This window comes from Pseudophryne corroboree, chromosome 1 (genome assembly GCF_028390025.1).
Source record: "Pseudophryne corroboree isolate aPseCor3 chromosome 1, aPseCor3.hap2, whole genome shotgun sequence".
NCBI classification, from domain to species: Eukaryota; Metazoa; Chordata; class Amphibia; order Anura; family Myobatrachidae; genus Pseudophryne; species Pseudophryne corroboree.
The window spans coordinates 747,058,514-747,080,933 of NC_086444.1; the positions used below are offsets into that span (position 1 = coordinate 747,058,514).

The window sequence follows — 22,420 nt, forward strand, 5'->3', positions numbered from 1 at the left end:
TGAAATCAGAGCACTACATTTTGGCCACCGTGCTCGATCCTAGATTTAAAGCCTACCTTGGATCTCTCTTTCCGGCAGACACAAGTCTGCTGGGGTTGAAAGACCTGCTGGTGAGAAAATTGTCAAGTCAAGCGGAACGCGACCTGTCAACATCTGCTCCTTCACATTCTCCCGCATCTGGGGGTGCGAGGAAAAGGCTCAGAATTCCGAGCCCACCCGCTGGCGGTGATGCAGGGCAGTCTGGAGCGACTGCTGATGCTGACATCTGGTCCGGACTGAAGGACCTGACAACGATTACGGACATGTCGTCTACTGTCACTGCATATGATTCTCTCACCATTGAAAGAATGGTGGAGGATTATATGAGTGACCGCATCCAAGTAGGCACGTCACACAGTCCATACATATACTGGCAGGAAAAAGAGGCAATTTGGAGGCCATTCCACAAACTGGCTTTATTCTACCTAAGTTGCCCTCCCACAAGTGTGTACTCCGAAAGAGTGTTTAGTGCCGCCGCTCACCTTGTCAGCAATCGGCGTACGAGGTTACATCCAGAAAATGTGGAGAAGATGATGTTCATTAAAATGAATTATAATCAATTCCTCCGCGGAGACATTGACCAGCAGCAATTGCCTCCACAAAGTACACAGGGAGCTGAGATGGTGGATTCCAGTGGGGACGAATTGATAATCTGTGAGGAGGGGGATGTACACGGTGATATATCGGAGGGTGATGATGAGGTGGACATCTTGCCTCTGTAGAGCCAGTTTGTGCAAGGAGAGATTAATTGCTTCTTTTTTGGGGGGGGTCCAAACCAACCCGTCATATCAGTCACAGTCGTGTGGCAGACCCTGTCACTGAAATGATGGGTTGGTTAAAGTGTGCATGTCCTGTTTTGTTTATACAACATAAGGGTGGGTGGGAGGGCCCAAGGACAATTCCATCTTGCACCTCTTTTTTCTTTTATTTTTCTTTGCGTCATGTGCTGTTTGGGGAGGGTTTTTTGGAAGGGACATCCTGCGTGACACTGCAGTGCCACTCCTAAATGGGCCCGGTGTTTGTGTCGGCCACTAGGGTCGCTAATCTTACTCACACAGTCAGCTACCTCATTGCGCCTCTTTTTTTCTTTGCGTCATGTGCTGATTGGGGAGGGTTTTTTGGAAGGGACATCCTGCGTGACACTGCAGTGCCACTCCTAAATGGGCCCGGTGTTTGTGTCGGCCACTAGGGTCGCTAATCTTACTCACACAGTCAGCTACCTCATTGCGCCTCTTTTTTTCTTTGCGTCATGTGCTGATTGGGGAGGGTTTTTTGGAAGGGACATCCTGCGTGACACTGCAGTGCCACTCCTAAATGGGCCCGGTGTTTGTGTCGGCCACTAGGGTCGCTAATCTTACTCACACAGTCAGCTACCTCATTGCGCCTCTTTTTTTCTTTGCGTCATGTGCTGATTGGGGAGGGTTTTTTGGAAGGGACATCCTGCGTGACACTGCAGTGCCACTCCTAAATGGGCCCGGTGTTTGTGTCGGCCACTAGGGTCGCTAATCTTACTCACACAGTCAGCTACCTCATTGCGCCTCTTTTTTTCTTTGCGTCATGTGCTGATTGGGGAGGGTTTTTTGGAAGGGACATCCTGCGTGACACTGCAGTGCCACTCCTAAATGGGCCCGGTGTTTGTGTCGGCCACTAGGGTTGCTAATCTTACTCACACAGTCAGCTACCTCATTGCGCCTCTTTTTTTCTTTGCGTCATGTGCTGATTGGGGAGGGTTTTTTGGAAGGGACATCCTGCGTGACACTGCAGTGCCACTCCTAAATGGGCCCGGTGTTTGTGTCGGCCACTAGGGTCGCTAATCTTACTCACACAGTCAGCTACCTCATTGCGCCTCTTTTTTTCTTTGCGTCATGTGCTTATTGGGGAGGGTTTTTTGGAAGGGACATCCTGCGTGACACTGCAGTGCCACTCCTAAATGGGCCCGGTGTTTGTGTCGGCCACTAGGGTCGCTTATCTTACTCACACAGTCAGCTACCTCATTGCGCCTCTTTTTTTCTTTGCGTCATGTGCTGATTGGGGAGGGTTTTTTGGAAGGGACATCCTGCGTGACACTGCAGTGCCACTCCTAGATGGGCCAGGTGTTTGTGTCGGCCACTAGTGTCGCTTAGCTTAGTCATCCAGCGACCTTGGTGCAAATTTTAGGACTAAAAATAATATTGTGAGGTGTGAGGTATTCAGAATAGACTGAAAATGAGTGGAAATTATGGTTTTTGAGGTTAATAATAATATGGGATCAAAATGACCCCCAAATTCTATGATTTAAGCTGTTTTTTAGTGTTTTTTTAAAAAAACACCCGAATCCAAAACACACCCGAATCCGACAAAAAAAATTCGGTGAGGTTTTGCCAAAACGCGGTCGAACCCAAAACACGGCCGCGGAACCGAACACAAAACCAAAACACAAAACCCCAAAAATTTCAGGCGCTCATCTCTACTATATTCACATATTTACTCCAATAAGCTTTCATACATTGTAAACAGATCCTGTATCTGACTCTTCATAAGCTACACTACCAATTACTATACATCAATCTTATAAGTTTCATACTTTACATGAAACATACTCTTATTTATTTAGAATATATCATTTAATAAGAAAATATAAACTAAAAACAACAACTTATCCTGATCCTCCATTAGTAAATTATTATATGCCATGAGCTTCTTCCCAATGTCTATAAAAAAAAAAAATGTAATTATTTATTGTCTATCATCGCAAAAGCAAAGAGTGAAGGGCCCTTATTTCACGTTACAGTCTGGTTGGTGTGTATTAATGTTAAGCACCTTATTTGAATGTTAATACTACAATAAATTAGATGTCATGCTCAGAGTTACTGCCAAATCCTATGGTAATTGCTTTTATATTCAATGCCAGGTGAAAGTGAGGTAACCCACATTCCCATTCCAAAATTGTAAGTGTCCCATTAGACTATTACAATATGTATTAATCACATTTGTTACTGTAGTTATAATAAATGCTTGCTACAAAAATGGATCAGAGAAAATGATCTATCAAAATGTGTTTTACTAATGTGAGAATGAACATCAACATGATCCTACCGAAAAAAATGAATGTTCCTAAAAGAAGAATGAATTAGTGGTTAGTGTTCAAATCCACTCTTACATTGGGATATCATGGGTGGTTTGCGTTCGGTGGCTCGTGGGAATCTTCGTTGTCTCTTTGGTGACGAACTGACTACTGACCGAGAGGAGGTTGAACTGAATTTCCAGTTCCGAGAGAAGACTTCTGTGCAAACTAGTAGGGACAACACAGCACAGAGGAACATCAAGGCAGGAGCTGTCCTCTTCCATACCTTCATCTTAAGAACAGTCAAGGCATTGAGACTCTGCAAAAGACAGACACATGGGGCAGTGTCAGCATATGATGAAAATCATTTATGTTAGTATGCAGGCCTTAAATAAAATGGTACAGGCAGTGTACAGAGGTAAGAAAATATAATTGGGTTGATTATATGATCATTATTAATACATTTAGATTTAAGCAAATATATGTAGAAATTTTGAATTTTCAGAATTATATTCAAAGAAAGAGAATTGCTGGAATTGTATACCATAGAACACTACTCATACAGTATGATATGGCCATCAAAAATGATGCTTTTACAATTCTATTGCATTCTAAATACATAGCTTTGATAAATAGTTGATATAGCATATTCAGGGGGTTATTCAATTAGCCCTGAACATTTTCTGGCTGCGGAAACTCCTTGTTTTTCTAAACTTTTTTGCCATTTTCTCTGACCAATTTACCCCAAATTTTTTGCACCGAAAAATAAATAAATAAATAGGGTTTGGGGATATGTTCCCAGACCTATGTATTTTGGGGGGTTGCAAACGTGAAAATGGTGCATTTTATCAGGGATTTCTTTTTGACTGAATCAGGCAATTTAAAACAAATCCCTGATGAGTTCCAGCTTTGGGACTAAATGGATAGCATCTGGCGGATCAATTAGCTGTGGTAAATTACCACTGCTAATTGAATATCCCCACAATAGGAAATAATGTAGTGAGCCTCATGCAGAAGTTGTACTGTGCAGTTAAAAAATGCAGGGTTGCTGTCAGCAACAAGAACAAGAACATATAGATGTGTCGTGTCCTCATACATTACTGTTGCAGTCACACCAAACAGCCCCTCTTGTCATTCCAGGTCCAATGAGACTCTGTTAGTGCTGGACACATTTTTGGTATCTTTTTAGTTGACATTGCATCTTAGTCGCAACTTGATGTGACTATGACACACCAGGAGACTGTTCTAATTAATTTGATATGTGGCACTTGTCTATCTGTGTGAGACTAAGGGGGACATTTACTAAGCAGTGATAAGAGTGGAGAAGTGAGCCATTGGAGAAGTTACCCATGGCAACCAATCAGCACTGAAGTACCATCTATAATTTGCATTCTATAAAATGATACAGAGCTGCTGATTGGTTAATGGGGCAATTTCTCCACTGGCTCACTTCTCCGCTCTTATCATTGCTTAGTAAATGTCCCCCTGAGTCTCTAAGTCTGTATACAAAGTGCTATAACGTAGCATCCACAGCTGTTCTGTTTTACTTCATATAAAGACTCAGTCGCATACAGATATATAAGTGCCACATATCAAATTAATTGGCACAGTCTCCTAGTCACATCGTATTGCAAATAAGTCATAATTTTGTCAAAAATTACAACCAATGCTAGTGGACTTGCACGGGATCTGTCAGGCATCTCCCGCTGTGTGGCACATTGAGGCTAGATGTATAAGGAAGGACACATCTGTACATTTTTTCTTGCGTTGTACATTGGTCTCTGTGTAATTTTCCATTTAAGTACATCTTGACCTTTGCACTCTAAGGGCCATATGTACTAAGCCACGGAGAGAGATAAAGTGCCAGCCAATTGGCTCCTAACTGCTATGTTACAGACTGTTTTTTTTTATAAATATATATCAGAAGCTGATTGGCTGGTATTTTATCTTACTCCGCTTTATCTCTCTCCAATGCTTAGTACATATGCCTCTAAGTGTGTACTAATGGTTCACTGGATGTAATATATTGACAGATCTGGGATCATTTCTGCACTAACTGAGGGGAAAGGAAAGAGGAGAGCCATTAACTGGTCCTTGCTATGAAGAGAACAGTCCTGTAGAATTACAACTTCTCAATACATATGAATGAGAATATACTTACCTACCTACTCCAAGAATATGTGAAAACTACAGAGTGAATAGATATTGTATAGCAGGTGTGGGAGAGGAGATTTAAATGAAATAAAATAATTCTGTATTTGATGAATTGTGGGCTGAGGAAGCTTTTCCATCTGCCTTGAATTCCTAGAAATATTATAGTTCGGCATATTGTGAACTGTTCCAAATGTGTTTCGCTGCAAAGTTTACATACAATTAATGTATTATAATGCTAAATAATGAGACATTACCGCTGGATGTGTGTCACTGACAGTAGTCTGTATTGTTCCCTTGTCTTTCTAGCCTGTGAGACAGGGAATAATGTGATAAAAGAGAAAATGGGATAAAGGGGGTTGTGATACTCTACATGACTCCATTTGCCTGTTTTCCTGATTTGTTGTTGTATGGAATATTTACACAATAAGCATATGTTAGTAAAGGCATACACCGACCGGATCTCAGCTGCTGCATTCATCACTTTTGTTTAGAATAAATGGACTTTTATACTTCATATTGTGTGTAGAGGGTGTGTCTGTTTTTCAGGAATCATCTTCTAGACCCCTATTCAGCGAATGCTCATTTCCCTGCACAAAGTACCTATTAACCACTTGGAAGACCAGTTAAAATGCAGCCAGAGAACGATGGCCATTGTTAAAGGAGGGATGGAATATGAGTATGTGGCTCTAAGCCTGTCTTATTGTGCTTGACAGTGATAATCTTTTGGATCAGCTGCTAAAATGGAGTTACAGTAGCTCTTGGTTAGGTTTGGTTGACCTCTGCAAAGAGTAATCATGGGGTGGGAGGGAAACAGACACACAGCAACCCTAGTTAGATGTTTTGCTAATCCAGGTCAGGTCACCCTTTGTCTGAATAATATGAATTGTAAAATTATGTTTAGAACAGTTTGGCAACAAATTTTATGGGCTAAATGTTCCTTCATTTTTCTTTGCTGTTGAAAGGTGTGAACTTAAGTACCGGGGTGAAGAATTTAACGGCTCCTTGAAGTATCAGTAGATGTGTATATGGAACTTGAATCTTTGAATCGCTGGAAATGATTTATATGTTCTGTAGTTTAATTTGAACATACAATGTGACCACAGCCTCCTGAGTGCTAGGATTTTCTTATTTCCACTTTCCATTTCCAAATGAAGGATTATTAAAAGAGCAGATACTGTACCTCTGCTTTCTAATATTTACTTTCTGGAAATGGCCTGTATTGCCAAGATGTATAAATCAGATATTATCTTTTGGCAAAAATAAACCTTTACTGCAGGTCTTCAATTGAATGCTGCATACCCTCTTGGCTGCTATAAATTCTGAATGCACTCCGCAGTCATTAAAACATCCAGATTTTGGTTGTTGTTCTAGACCAGATCTGTCAGAATGGTGATTGATGTACTGAATGCAGCCATCCTTCCCCGAGTTTGTTAAAGTGTTTATTATACAGGTCTATTTGTCACCAGAATTGAAGCTGCATATGATTCACTGAATACGTTACCAGGTAACACACCAGGGACAAATGTACTGTAACATAAGTGCTTTTTACTTTGTTTTTCACACAAACTGTACATTTCCATAACATTTATCATGCACAGTTTTCTTGTCCAATCCATCTTACATTTAGTTTTTTTTTTTTGGTGAATGAGGTACAGGGAGCTAATAACATTTTTCTAAGCTTTTCTGTTTTTTATTTTATTTTCTGAGTAACGAGGCAGCTCCTTAACCATTCAGCTTCATTAGGGTAGAAAACTTCTGTGTATCTTCAACACATTAGTAACATAACCTTTCACGCTTCTACACCTCACAATATAGAGCACCTTTATATTGCATTTTTGCAGCTTGATAAATGTAAAAATGATATGTTAAAATAAATATGGCTGAGGGGTACTGTAGAGGAAAAGACTGGCTAATCTTCACTCAATTGCTCCTAATTGTAGAGCATAATCTCCACCATCCCAATTTTGGCGGGAAAGTTCTGATTTCAGGGGACTGTTATGCGATCCAATGTTTGTCCTAATTAATGTACAGCAGAACAAATCTTTTCTAGTAAAAATGCTGATTGTGGCCATGCAAACCCTTATTATGTGGTTATGCCCTCAGCCTGCCACGCCATGCCCACTGTCCTGATTTACACTCAAGTAATGTTGGAAGGTAACTAAATGAGGCTCTGTTTATGCTGCTGACCATTTGTGTCTAAGCAGTCACTTACTTGGTTGTCCAGTGATGTGATGGACTGAGCAACAAGTTCATTGTGTTTATTGTCAGTTATTATTATTATTAATGATAATAATAATAATAATAATAATAATAATAATAATAGTGTGGTAGTTATTGGTGATGTGTAAGTGCCACAGTCTTCAGCAGTGCCGGACAGTAGGGAAAAAGAGCATACAAAAAAACAGGGACATACAATGTAGGCTTAATAAGTGCAGAAGTGAAAAATAAAGGGCTTCGCTAATCTAAAACATGAAGGAAATATTTGCTTGTATAGCATGAGTACCATATGTTGATGAAACTGCAAAGTGACAATATTTTCAGGCACTTGATGCACATATCTCTCAGCTTAATCAGTCTCTCAGAAAAATGAGCACTTAATGACCCCCCCCCCCCCCCAGAAAACGCAAAAAAAACAAAACACAACAACAACTAAAAACCTCATCTGTCATGGGTGATAAAACAATCATTTGTATATGGTGTTGCTAATGTTCTGCTGCATTTCTATGCATTTAATGTTTCTAAGTTATCTGCTAGTTTTATGGTGCCCATACACTTGTGAGATAATCGGTGCTAACCTTCGATTTCGACCACATCTGTGAGAGAAATCGAAGGATTGTATGCACATTTTAGGTACCTTTCGACGCGATGCGCGGGCACGCCGGTCGAATCTCACGTCTCAAAATAGTATGTGCTGCACTTAATATTTATCAAATAGCAGCGCGATCGCATGTGTCGCTCCCACTCGGCGGTGACGTGTCCACCACGTGATTACCATGCGATCTATCGCAGATCGCATGGTAATCACTTTTGGCAGTTCAGGTGCGATTTCATCGCACCTGTACTGCCTGTGCGATGCCCCGCGATGTCGCGTCGCGGGGCATCGCACAAGTGTATGGGCACCATAAGGATTAAACTAACATGCCTCAGTTCAGTCATTCCTTCCTATTCCTTCCCTATTCCTGACAAGAACACTTCAGAGGGCAGCTACAACTAATGTTTTGCTTTGTATTGAGTTACATAGTTTTGATGGAAGAAAAAAATATTTGCAAATAATGTAACTGTCAATTGGACAATATGAAGCAATTATCAGATGTCCACTTTCTTATGGTATTATTTAGCTTATTTGTTAGTTATCTTACAGTAGACACCATCAATAGCAAATACAAATATTTATAATTTCAAAAATGTGGAGCAAAAATACTATTTTTCATGTGCTACTACATGTAATTCGGTGCACTGCTAAGTACTGTACATGTAGGGTCGGACTGCCTCACAGGGTTACAAGGAAAATGCCCGGTGGTCCCCACAGCCTCTTCTAGGGGTCAGGGGGTTATTTGTTTCTCTGTTACAAGGTCAGTTACCTGGTGAAGCAGGACCATAAATTAACATGAGTACTTAGTCTGCTTCTGTAGAAACTGCACCAAGATTCGCTCTCCTGACAAATCAGTCACAACAGGCCCCTGTTCCCTCCCCTTGTTGCTGTGGTTTATCATATTGCACATAATTCCACTACAATTAAGTCATCTCAATGTTAAGAGTTTAGTTTATATAGTTTATATTGAGTTCTTGACATTTCTCGGTCTGCACAGGGGTACCCTATCACATGTACAGAGTATTGATGTGGTATATCTGTTAAGGTTGTACACAGGAGATATATTTGTCCAAGGTTTCTGACATCTATGATTTAAAACCCCAGGAAAATGTTTCACTACCTGGGGGAACAGGTATCAGGCTTGTACAGAGACACTGTAATGTACTGACCATATGCCTATGTTTAGAATGAGGGCATTATGTTCTATCACTCTGAGAGAGGAAACCATTCTGTTTAGTTGATGCCCAGACAGGCTAGGATTTATTTTATGTTTTGTGTTTCTGAACTGCACAACAAACCTAGCTATGGCCAGATTGAACAAAAACTCTGGACTGGTGTGCTGTATCCTGACTACTTTGTGTTTGGAAGTGCCCATCTACCCCAGGAGAGGGCACCCCTTTCCTGACCTCCTCATAAGATATATATATATATATATATATATATATAGTATATGTGTCTGTCAAGTGGGAGCTGTACCTCAGCACCCACAATGGCAACGCTGTAACTAGGGTATGTGAGTGGTGCTGCGGCACAGAGGGCCTAATTCATGTTTGTATGCAATGCCGATGTTCACGCAATTGAGCGATTATCAATAGACCGCACTGCACATGTGCCAAGTTACCTTTGCGATGCCGCTCGGAGTGAAATTTTAACAAAGTGATTGAAAGAAAGGGACCATTTAGGGGAAGTAATGGGGAGCAGTGGCAAAAACACAGGAGTGTCACGGCCATTTCGGGGCATGTATCTGCCTTCAGCTGTGATCATTTATGTAGAGAGATATGGCACCACAGCCAGTCTGCGTGTCCATAGACTCAGGGAGTTGATGTTACTCATTGTACCGGGGTCGCGTATGTGTATGCCTGCTGCTAAGGACTTTGTGATGGCGCTGGTGGGCATCACTATTCTTTTCTGGGCAGTAGCTTCACTTGCCATAATTAGCAAGTTCGTAGCCTGAAAAATTACAGTTAAGTGCATACAAACATGAATTAGGCCCACAGTACAGGGCTCTGTAGGGCAGCACTGTCACTGCCCCACAGCTCTTGCTTCTGCAAGCATTGGGCGTGTAATGCCACCCTGCATCCAGTATCGTTGTTGCAGCGCTGCCCTGAGTATCCTTTGAAAGCTCCAGACATGACAATGAGGGAAATGACTCTTGGCTTGATGCTTGTTTAAGTGAGGAAGTAGTCATGGAGAGACTAGGTAACGTGAAGATTAATAAATCACCAGGCCCAGATGGTATTCATTCAAGGGTTATTATGGAGCTTAGGTTACAGCTAGCAAAACCCCTATACTTGATTTTCCATAGTTCAATTAGATCAGGCATGGTACCAAGGGATTGGTGCATAGCGGAGGTAGTGCCTTTATTTAAAAAGTGAAATAAAAATGATCCTGGAAACTATAGACCAGTTAGTTTAACCTCTACAGTGGGTAAAATATTGGAAGACATTTTGAGGGATAGCATAGGGGATCACCTGCAGGCTAAGTTTATTAGTAAAAGTCAGCATGGGTTTGTAAGGGACAGATCATGCCAAACCAACTTAATTAGCTTCTACGAGGAAGTGAGCAAGAATCTTGACCATGGTATTTAGATTTTGCAAAAACCTTCGATACAGTGCCTCATAGGAGATTAATCAACAAATTACGGGATTTTGGTCTAGGTTATATTATTTGTACATAGATAAGTAATTGGCTGGATAACAGAGTGCAACGAGTAGTGGTCAATGGGATGTTCTCCAGTTGGGCACTAGTAGTCAGCGGAATACCACAAGGGTCAGTTCTTGGCCCACTGCTCTTCACTATATTTATCAATGATCTAGGAATAGGCCTGGAAAGCACAGTGTCAATCTTTGCAGATGATACTAAACTGTGTAAGGTAATTAATTCAGAAAGCGATGTGGAGTCTTTACAGAATGACTTAGTTAAACCTGAAACCTGGGCGTCTAAATGGGGAATGAGGTTTAATATAGACAAATGCAAAGTTATGCATTTAGGGACAAAAAACACACATGCATCCTACACTCTAGATGGGGAAAATATAGGGGTAACTATGGTGGAAAAAGATTTGGGGGTGCTCATAGATAATAGGCTTAATAACAGTACACAAAGTCAAAGTGCAGCAAAGAAGGCAAGTAAAGTGCTTGCGTGCATTAAACGAGCCATAGAGACAAGGGACGAGGATGTAATCCTGTCAATGTACAAATCATTGGTATGTCCGCACCTGGAATATTGTGTTCAGTTTGGGGCACCGTGTTATAAAAAAAGATATCGGGGAACTAGAAAGAGTTCAAAGAAGAGCTACTAAACTGATAAAAGGGTTAGAGTCTCTGGAGTACGAGGAAAGGTTTACTAGGTTAAATATGTATTCTATAGATTGTAAGCTTGCGAGCAGGGCCTTCCTACCTCTATGACTGTTTGTTATTACCCTGTTTTGTTATATCATTGTTATTTCCAATTGTAAAGCGCAATGGAATTTGCTGCGCTATATAAGAAATTGTTAATAAATAAATAAATACACTAGAAAAGGGGCATCTAAGAGGAGACATTATTAATATCTTCAAATATGTTAAGTGTAATTACAAGGAGCTAGCAGCTGATTTGTTTATTAAAATAACTCTATTTAGGACGCGTGGGCACTTGCTTAGGTTAGAGGAGAGGAAATTCCGTACACAACATAGGAAAGGGTTCTTCACGGTAAGGGCAATAAAGATTTGGAACTTCCTGCTGGGGAGGGTAATAATGGCAGACTCTGTAAATGTATTTAAAAGCGGATTGGACAAATTCCTAACTGGTAAATGTATCCAGGGCTATAGCATTTAACATATTGACATTACATTATCTGGGAGTGGTAAGAATCATTGTTTTCATTTGATACTAAGCCATTACTTCAGCAGGCACATTATAATAACACAGAATACAGGTTGAACCCGATGGGCAGTTTGCCTCTTTTCAACCTCGCTGACTATGTAACTATGTAACATGCACAGTGCAGCGTGTAAGCCACCTCGAGCATCCAGAAGACACTCCGGGCAGTGCTGCACTTACAGGTGCTGACAGCCCCCAACTTTGTCGTGACATCATGAGGTCATGGTTCAGGAGCGTGGTTGGCACAGGACAGAGTAGCCTTGTTATGGCACTGCGCAGTAGCGTTGTATGTTTGCGCTTGTGTGGGGTCAAGGAGGAAGAAGACCATGCATATTTCATCTGTACTGAACCCCATGATTACTGAGGGTGGCCTTGCCTGTCACATCAACAACATCTCAGTTGTGGTCATTTTGCTATTGAATACTGCTTATAGATTATATGTTTTCCCCTTTTTATATAGAGTTATCTTTACTGTACCAGGTTATATAAATATGTATTTTATATACCTATTAACTTTTAGTTGTCCCTAATCAGGTCAGCATAGAGGCCACATCACATTGGTGTGTGCCATGGGGTGTGCACCTTTCCAAACACCTTTGCTTCCGCAAACAACTGTTCCTGGTATGTGTGACATTGAAATGTCACACATTATTGCATACATCTCCCTACTGCCCTGCAATTGGGACAAAAGACCTGATCCATGGGCAGTCCCCTCGAATAAGTACTGTTCATTCTATAAATGGGACAGGTGGGATGAATGGATTGGCATTGTATTTTCACTCCTTTTTCAATTTGTAACACAGGATGTATCTCCTAATTGTCATGCTACGCCATTAGAAAAGGTCCCATGTGCGATGTACAGTATGCATAACACTGGAGGTTTTTAAAATTTCACTGTTAAATATTAATATTTAAAAGTGAATTTAAAAATTCAGCAGCCTAGCTGGGACATTTACTTTAGTGAGACACTCTTTTCCGGTTCACTTTTTATTATCATGATAAGTCATTAATTGGTGATATTGCTATTAGCAACTGATTGGGGTTGTGTATTTGACTGGTCGAGTTGCCTGCTGGGTGCGCGACTACGGGCGGTGTGACCTTTCCGTGTTTGCTCCTGCTTCTTCCGGCAGTCGCAGTGGCGGCTCGGTTTGTTCCGCCTCCCGCGGACGCCCCCCACAGCGGGTGTACACCCCCGCTAGATGATATGATAGCTATTAAGAATATATATATATAAACGGAGTTTGCCGTGTCGTATAATGTTATAGCTTTAGGCTCATTATTGCTTTTGCCATTCATTTGCTGAGTTGAACCTCTGTAATGGACATTTTATTACTGCTCGTTATATTTTCATTTTTTATTATTTTTTTCTGACCATTATATATGAGTTTTTAAAATAGTATATATTTTCGTAAATAAAGTTTATTTAAATTATTTTTAATTAAAGAAGAGCAAGTTATAAGATGTCTAAAAGCATTCGTTGATGTAAAAGTGTGTATAAGGTTGTTAGTAATGTGCTACACCTGAGTATATGATGTAAGTAATCAGTGCGTATAAAAAGACGTCGCTGGAGACACTGACCACACACCCTGACGAAGTCATACAGTGACGAAACGCGTTGGGCGTGGCCTAAACAAGGACGTGTTCGTTCCACTCATGAACACTTGATCCGCAAGCTGGGACGCTGACCCGAGTGCAATCGTATGCCGGCAACCTGAGAGACGGACTGTTGCAAGGGATATTGGAGACAGCTTTTTCGGTTCTCACGAGCTGGTGATTTTAAACCTATGATGTATGTGAGCTTGTTATTTGTAGTAAATCTACTTTATACATTGATTCACTGAGTGCGCCTTCATCATTCTTTTCCAGTTACATTTCCAATTAACAGTGTGGTTACACTGTTAAGAAGTGCCAGCACCTACATCTGAAACTAGTACGGATTTTACGGACTTTTAAGGACGGATAACATTGAATGCACAACCATCATTTCCTTTTAATATATATATATATAGTTAAGTTTTATTGTTTGTATTTTTTAAGTGCGCTTTACCCTAGTGTACTTTATTCACATTCATATATTAGCCCTGTGATTCCCTTTCTCTCTCTCTCTCTCTCTCTCTCTCTCTTTCTCTCTATATATACAAATATATATATATATATATATATATATATATATACATACATACATACAAAAAATAATGCCCTTATTTTGCACCAATATTCAAATGACCAGCATCTCTTAGACGGTTCCTTGTTAGCAAGAGCCAAATAATGGAAATAGAGAGATAGTGTTTAGGAGGGCGCTAATAGGAATGGAATTACTCAAGCCCCTTTTCAGTATATCATATACCAGATTATTCTAGTATCCACCCAGTAAATCATAAAATTAAAATGTCAAAGACATACAGATTTTTTATTTATTTTTTGATAAAAACAAGACAACATCTCAATACGTTCAAAAACATAGGTAGCAGTAATCCAACAAACAATCAAAGAGTGTATCTCATCAAATTTATACCAATGACACTGAGATTGCAGAAGTCAATTTCAGGTAAATGCGGATCTCCTGGTTTTGAGGCTACTGTGTACTAAGACTCTACACGTTTTGTCCAAACGGGCTTCCTTAGGGGTTGATGAAGTAAAACTGGGTGGGAGAATATTAATACTGTATTAGAGAGAGGACAACTTGTTTTATTTCTAAGGTAAGTGCAGATAGTTTCTTCCTTCTAATTCTCACATTAGATTACATTAAATGGATATTATCATAATTATTTTAGGTGATGAGCTGTGAAACTATGGCCCTCATTCCGAGTTGTTCGCTCGCAAGGCGATTTTAGCAGAGTTACACACGCTAAGCCGCCGCCTACTGGGAGTGAATCTTAGCTTCTTAAAATTGCGAACGATGTATTCGCAATATTGCGATTACAAACTACTTAGCAGTTTCAGAGTAGCTTCAGACTTACTCGGCATCTGCGATCAGTTCACTGCTTGTCGTTCCTGGTTTGACGTCATAAACACACCCAGCGTTCGCCCAGACACTCCTCCGTTTCTCCAGCCACTCCCGCGTTTTTTCCGGAAACGGTAGCGTTTTTATCCACACGCCCATAAAACGCCGTGTTTCCGCCCAGTAACACCCATTTCCTGTCAATCACACTACGATCGCCGGAGCAAAGAAAAAGCCGTGAGTAAAAAAACTATCTTCATAGCAAAATTACTTGGCGCAGTCGCAGTGCGAACATTGCGCATGCGTACTAAGCAGAAAAACGCTGCGATGCGAAGAAAATTACCGAGCGAACGACTCGGAATGAGGGCCTATGAAAATAAGTGAATAAAATGTATTTAAAGCTTAATCCCTCTAAGTAACAGAAATATTGAGATAAGCTGAAATACATACCCAATAGGTTGATTAGTTGGGATTAATATAATTATTACTATTATTAATATGTATTGGGTATGTATTCTCTCTCTTTCTCTCTCTCTCTCTCTCTCTCTCTATATATATATATATATATATATATATAAGTTAGAGATGTGCACCGGAAATTTTTCGGGTTTTGTGTTTTGGGTTCGGTTCCGTGGCCGTGTTTTGGGTTCGAACGCGTTTTGGCAAAACCTCACCGAATTTTTTTTGTCGGATTCGGGTGTGTTTTGGATTCGGGTGTTTTTTTCAAAAAACCCTAAAAAACAGCTTAAATCATAGAATTTGGGGGTCATTTTGATCCCAAAGTATTATTAACCTCAATAACCATAATTTCCACTCATTTTCAGTCTATTCTGAACACCTCACACCTCACAATATTATTTTTAGTCCTAAAATTTGCACCGAGGTCGCTGGATGACTAAGATCAGCGACCCAAGTGGCCGACACAAACACCTGGCCCATCTAGGAGTGGCACTGCAGTGTCACGCAGGATGGCCCTTCCAAAAAACACTCCCCAAACAGCACATAACGCAAAGAAAAAAAGAGGCGCAATGAGGTAGCTGTGTGACTAAGCTCAGCGACCCTAGTGGCCAACACAAACACCTGGCCCATCTAGGAGTGGCACTGCAGTGTCACGCAGGATGGCCCTTCCAAAAAACACTCCCCAAACAGCACATGACGCAAAGAAAAAAAGAGGCGCAATGAGGTAGCTGTGTGAGTAAGCTAAGCGACCCTAGTGGCCGACACAAACACCTGGCCCATCTAGGAGTGGCACTGCAGTGTCAGGCCGGATGGCCCTTCCAAAAAATACTCCCCAAACAGCACATGACGCAAAGAAGAAAAAAAAGAGGCGCAATGAGGTAGCTGTGTGACTAAGATAAGCGACCCTAGTGGCCGACACAAACACCTGGCCCATCTAGGAGTGGCACTGCAGTGTCACGCAGGATGGCCTTTCCAAAAAACACTCCCCAAACAGCACATGACGCAAAGAAAAAAAGAGGCGCAATGAGGTAGCTGTGTGAGTAAGCTAAGCGACCCTAGTGGCTGACACAAACACCTGGCCCATCTAGGAGTGGCACTGCAGTGTCAGGCCGGATGGCCCTTCCAAAAAATACTCCCCAAACAGCACATGACGCAAAGAAGAAAAAAAAGAGGCGCAATGAGGTAGCTGTGTGACTAAGATAAGCGACCCTAGTGGCCGACACAAACACCTGGCCCATCTAGGAGTGGCACTGCAGTGTCAGGCCGGATGGCCATTCCAAAAAATACTCCCCAAACAGCACATGACGCAAAGAAGAAAAAAAAAGAGGCGCAATGAGGTAGCTGTGTGACTAAGATAAGCGACCCTAGTGGCCGACACAAACACCTGGCCCATCTAGGAGTGGCACTGCAGTGTCAGGCCGGATGGCCCTTCCAAAAAATACTCCCCAAACAGCACATGACGCAAAGAAGAAAATAAAGAGGCGCAATGAGGTAGCTGTGTGACTAAGATAAGCGACCCTAGTGGCCGACACAAACACCTGGCCCATCTAGGAGTGGCACTGCAGTGTCAGGCCGGATGGCCATTCCAAAAAATACTCCCCAAACAGCACATGACGCAAAGAAGAAAAAAAAAGAGGCGCAATGAGGTAGCTGTGTGACTAAGATAAGCGACCCTAGTGGCCGACACAAACACCTGGCCCATCTAGGAGTGGCACTGCAGTGTCACGCAGGATGGCCCTTCCAAAAAACACTCCCCAAACAGCACATGACGCAAAGAAAAAAAGAGGCGCAATGAGGTAGCTGTGTGAGTAAGCTAAGTGACCCTACTGGCCGACACAAACACCTGGCCCATCTAGGAGTGGCACTGCAGTGTCAGGCCGGATGGCCCTTCCAAAAAATACTCCCCAAACAGCACATGACGCAAAGAAGAAAAAAAAGAGGCGCAATGAGGTAGCTGTGTGACTAAGATAAGCGACCCTAGTGGCCGACACAAACACCTGGCCCATCTAGGAGTGGCACTGCAGTGTCACGCAGGATGGCCCTTCCAAAAAACACTCCCCAAACAGCACATGATGCAAAGAAAAAAAGTGGCGCAATGAGGTAGCTGTGTGAGTAAGCTAAGCGACCCTAGTGGCCGACACAAACACCTGGCCCATCTAGGAGTGGCACTGCAGTGTCAGGCCAGATGGCCCTTCCAAAAAATACTCCCCAAACAGCACATGACGCAAAGAAGAAAAAAATGAGGCACAATGAGGTAGCTGTGTGACTAAGATAAGTGACCCTAGTGGCCGACACAAACACCTGGCCCATCTAGGAGTGGCACTGCAGTGTCACGCAGGATGGCCCTTCCAAAAAACACTCCCCAAACAGCACATGACGCAAAGAAAAATGAAAGAAAAAAGAGGTGCAAGATGGAATTGTCCTTGGGCCCTCCCACCCACCCTTATGTTGTATAAACAGGACATGCACACTTTAACCAACCCATCATTTCAGTGACAGGGTCTGCCACACGACTGTGACTGAAATGACGGGTTGGTTTGGACCCCCACCAAAAAAGAAGCAATTAATCTCTCCTTGCACAAACTGGCTCTACAGAGGCAAGATGTCCACCTCATCATCATCCTCCGATTCATCACCGTGTACATCCCCCTCCTCACAGATTATCAATTCGTCCCCACTGGAATCCACCATCACAGCTCCCTGTGTACTTTGTGGAGGCAATTGCTGCTGGTGAATGTCTCCATGGAGGAATTGATTATAATTCATTTTAATGAACATCATCTTCTCCACATTTTCTGGAAGTAACCTCGTGCGCCGATTGCTGACAAGGTGAGCGGCGGCACTAAACACTCTTTCGGAGTACACACTTGTGGGAGGGCAACTTAGGTAGAATAAAGCCAGTTTGTGCAAGGGCCTCCAAATTGCCTCTTTTTCCTGCCAGTATACGTACGGACTGTCTGACGTGCCTACTTGGATGCGGTCACTCATATAATCCTCCACCATTCTTTCAATGGTGAGAGAATCATATGCAGTGATAGTAGACGACATGTCCGTAATCGTTGTCAGGTCCTTCAGTCCGGACCAGATGTCAGCATCAGCAGTCGCTCCAGACTGCCCTGCATCACCGCCAGCGGGTGGGCTCGGAATTCTGAGCCTTTTCCTCGCACCCCCAGTTGCGGGAGAATGTGAAGGAGGAGATGTTGACAGGTCGCGTTCCGCTTGACTTGACAATTTTCTCACCAGCAGTTCTTTGAACCCCTGCAGACTTGTGTCTGCCGGAAAGAGAGATACAACGTAGGTTTTAAATCTAGGATCGAGCACGGTGGCCAAAATGTAGTGCTCTGATTTCAACAGATTGACCACCCGTGAATCCTTGTTAAGCGAATTAAGGGCTCCATCCACAAGTCCCACATGCCTAGCGGAATCGCTCAGTGTTAGCTCCTCCTTCAATGTCTCCAGCTTCTTCTGCAAAAGCCTGATGAGGGGAATGACCTGACTCAGGCTGGCAGTGTCTGAACTGACTTCACGTGTGGCAAGTTCAAAAGGTTGCAGAACCTTGCACAATGTTGAAATCATTCTCCACTGCGCTTGAGACAGGTGCATTCCACCTCCTATATCGTGGTCAGTTGTATAGGCTTGAATGGCCTTTTGCTGCTCCTCCAACCTCTGAAGCATATAGAGGGTTGAATTCCACCTCGTTACCACTTCTTGCTTCAGATGATGGCAGGGCAGGTTCAGGCGTTTTTGGTGTTGCTCCAGTCTTCTGTACGTGGTGCCTGTACGCCGAAAATGTCCAGCAATTCTTCTGGCCACTGACAGCATCTCTTGCACGCCCCTCTCGTTTTTTAAATAATTCTGCACCACCAAATTCAAGGTATGTGCAAAACATGGGACGTGCTGGAATTTGCCCATATTTAATGCACACACAATATTGCTGGCGTTGTCCGATGCCACAAATCCACAGGAGAGTCCAATTGGGGTAAGCCATTCTGCGATGATCTTCCTCAGTTGCCGTAAGAGGTTTTTAGCTGTGTGCGTATTCTGGAAAGCGGTGATACAAAGCGTAGCCTGCCTAGGAAAGAGTTGGCGTTTGCGAGATGCTGCTGCTGGTGCCGCTGCTGCTGTTCTTGCGGCTGGAGTCAATACATCTACCCAGTGGGCTGTCACAGTCATATAGTCCTCAGTCTGCCCTGCTCCACTTGTCCACATGTCCGTGGTTAAGTGGACATTGGGTACAACTGCATTTTTTAGGACACTGGTGAGTCTTTTTCTGAGGTCTGTGTACATTTTCGGTATCGCCTGCCTAGAGAAATGGAACCTTGATGGTATTTGGTACCGGGGACACAGTACCTCAATCAAGTCTATAGTTGGCTCTGCAGTAATGATGGATACCGGAACCACGTTTCTCACCGCCCAGGATGCCAAGGCCTCAGTTATCCGCTTTGCAGCAGGATGACTGCTGTGATATTTCATCTTCCTCGCAAAGGACTGTTGGACAGTCAATTGCTTGGTGGAAGTAGTAAAAGTGGTCTTACGACTTCCCCTCTGGGATGACCATCGACTCCCAGCAGCAACAACAGCAGCGCCAGCAGCAGTAGGCGTTACACTCAAGGATGCATCGGAGGAATCCCAGGCAGGAGAGGACTCGTCAGAATTGCCAGTGACATGGCCTGCAGGACTATTGGCATTCCTGGGGAAGGAGGAAATTGACACTGAGGGAGTTGGTGGGGTGGTTTGCGTGAGCTTGGTTACAAGAGGAAGGGATTTACTGGTCAGTGGACTGCTTCCGCTGTCGCCCAAAGTTTTTGAACTTGTCACTGACTTATGATGAATGCGCTGCAGGTGACGTATAAGGGAGGATGTTCCGAGGTGGTTAACGTCCTTACCCCTACTTATTACAGCTTGACAAAGGCAGCTGTAATAACCTTCCAAAAAACAAGCTGTAATTACAGCTTGACACGGCTTGACACCTGTTGTCCGCATTTCTGTTGAAATACTTCCACACCGAAGAGCTGATTTTTTTGGTATTTTCACCAGGCATGTCAATGGCCATATTCCTCCCACGGACAACAGGTGTCTCCCCGGGTGCCTGACTTAAACAAACCACCTCACCATCAGAATCCTCCTTGTCAATTTCCTCCCCAGCGCCAGCAACACCCATATCCTCCTCATCCTGGTGTACTTCAACACTGACATCTTCAATCTGACTATCAGGAACTGGACTGCGGGTGCTCCTTCCAGCACTTGCAGGGGGCATGCAAATGGTGGAAGGCGCATGCTCTTCACGTCCAGTGTTGGGAAGGTCAGGCATCGCAACCGACACAATTGGACTCTCCTTGTGGATTTGTGATTTCGAAGAACGCACAGTTCTTTGCTGTGCTTTTGCCAGCTTAAGTCTTTTCATTTTTCTAGCGAGAGGCTGAGTGCTTCCATCCTCATGTGAAGCTGAACCACTAGCCATGAACATAGGCCAGGGCCTCAGCCGTTCCTTGCCACTCCGTGTGGTAAATGGCATATTGGCAAGTTTACGCTTCTCCTCCGATGATTTTATTTTAGATTTTTGAGTCCTTTTTTTACTGATATTTTGTGTTTTGGATTTTACATGCTCTGTACTATGACATTGGGCATCGGCCTTGGCAGACGACGTTGATGGAATTTCATCGTCTCGGCCATGACTAGTGGCAGCAGCTTCAGCACGAGGTGGAAGTGGATCTTGATCTTTCCCTATTTTTGGAACCTCAACATTTTTGTTCTCCATATTTTAATAGGCACAACTAAAAGGCACCTCAGGTAAACAATGGAGATGGATGGATACTAGTATACTTATGGATGACGAGTGACTGACAACACAGAGGTAGCTACAGCCGTGGACTACCGTACTGCATCTGCTAGTATAGAGATGATAATGATATAAAAAATATATATATATCACTACTGCAGGTATATATAATATAATGACGGACCTGCTGGACACTGTCAGCAGACTCCTAAACTACTAGTATGAAGAAGATAGAAAAAAAACCCCACCACAGGTAGGTATACAATTATGGACGAGCACTGACGACACAGAGGTAGCTACAGCCGTGGACTACCGTACTGCGTCTGCTAGTATAGAGATGATAATGATATAAAAAATATATATATATCACTACTGCAGGTATATATAATATAATGACGGACCTGCTGGACACTGTCAGCAGACTCCTAAACTACTAGTATGAAGAAGATAGAAAAAAAAACCCACCACAGGTAGGTATACAATTATGGACGAGCACTGACGACACAGAGGTAGCTACAGCCGTGGACTACCGTACTGCGTCTGCTAGTATAGAGATGATAATGATATAAAAAATATATATATATATCACTACTGCAGGTATATATAATATAATGACGGACCTGCTGGACACTGTCAGCAGACTCCTAAACTACTAGTATGAAGAAGATAGAAAAAAAAAACCCACCACAGGTAGGTATACAATTATGGACGAGCACTGACGACACAGAGGTAGCTACAGCCGTGGACTACCGTACTGCGTCTGCTAGTATAGAGATGATAATGTTATAAAAAATATATATATATCACTACTGCAGGTATATATAATATAATGACGGACCTGCTGGACACTGTCAGCAGACTCCTAAACTACTAGTATGAAGAAGATAGAAAAAAAAAACCCACCACAGGTAGGTATACAATTATGGACGAGCACTGACGACACAGAGGTAGCTACAGCCGTGGACTACCGTACTGCGTCTGCTAGTATAGAGATGATAATGATATAAAAAATATATATATATCACTACTGCAGGTATATATAATATAATGACGGACCTGCTGGACACTGTCAGCAGACTCCTAAACTACTAGTATGAAGAAGATAGAAAAAAAAACCCCACCACAGGTAGGTATACAATTATGGACGAGCACTGACGACACAGAGGTAGCTACAGCCGTGGACTACCGTACTGCGTCTGCTAGTATAGAGATGATAATGATATAAAAAATATATATATATTTCACTACTGCAGGTATATATAATATAATGACGGACCTGCTGGACACTGTCAGCAGACTCCTAAACTACTAGTATGAAGAAGATAGAAAAAA

General features: G+C 42.6%; 1 protein-coding gene across 2 annotated transcripts in view; it reads right to left on the reverse strand.

Moving 5' to 3' along the window:
* NRTN (neurturin) overlaps window positions 1-22,420 on the reverse strand; it is a 221,881-nt gene that overhangs the window by 51,100 nt on the left and 148,361 nt on the right. Inside the window, exons 1-2 of one of the 2 annotated variants that reach the window (XM_063916686.1) lie at window positions 5,491-5,546; window positions 3,179-3,401 (exon numbers count right to left, since the gene is read on the reverse strand). In XM_063916686.1, coding sequence (XP_063772756.1) covers window positions 3,179-3,374 — 196 coding nt within the window. In that variant the 5' untranslated portion in view covers window positions 3,375-3,401; window positions 5,491-5,546. Of the gene's footprint in view, window positions 1-3,178; window positions 3,402-5,490; window positions 5,547-22,420 lie in introns of those variants that run through there. The other variant, XM_063916677.1, reaches the window with a different exon arrangement.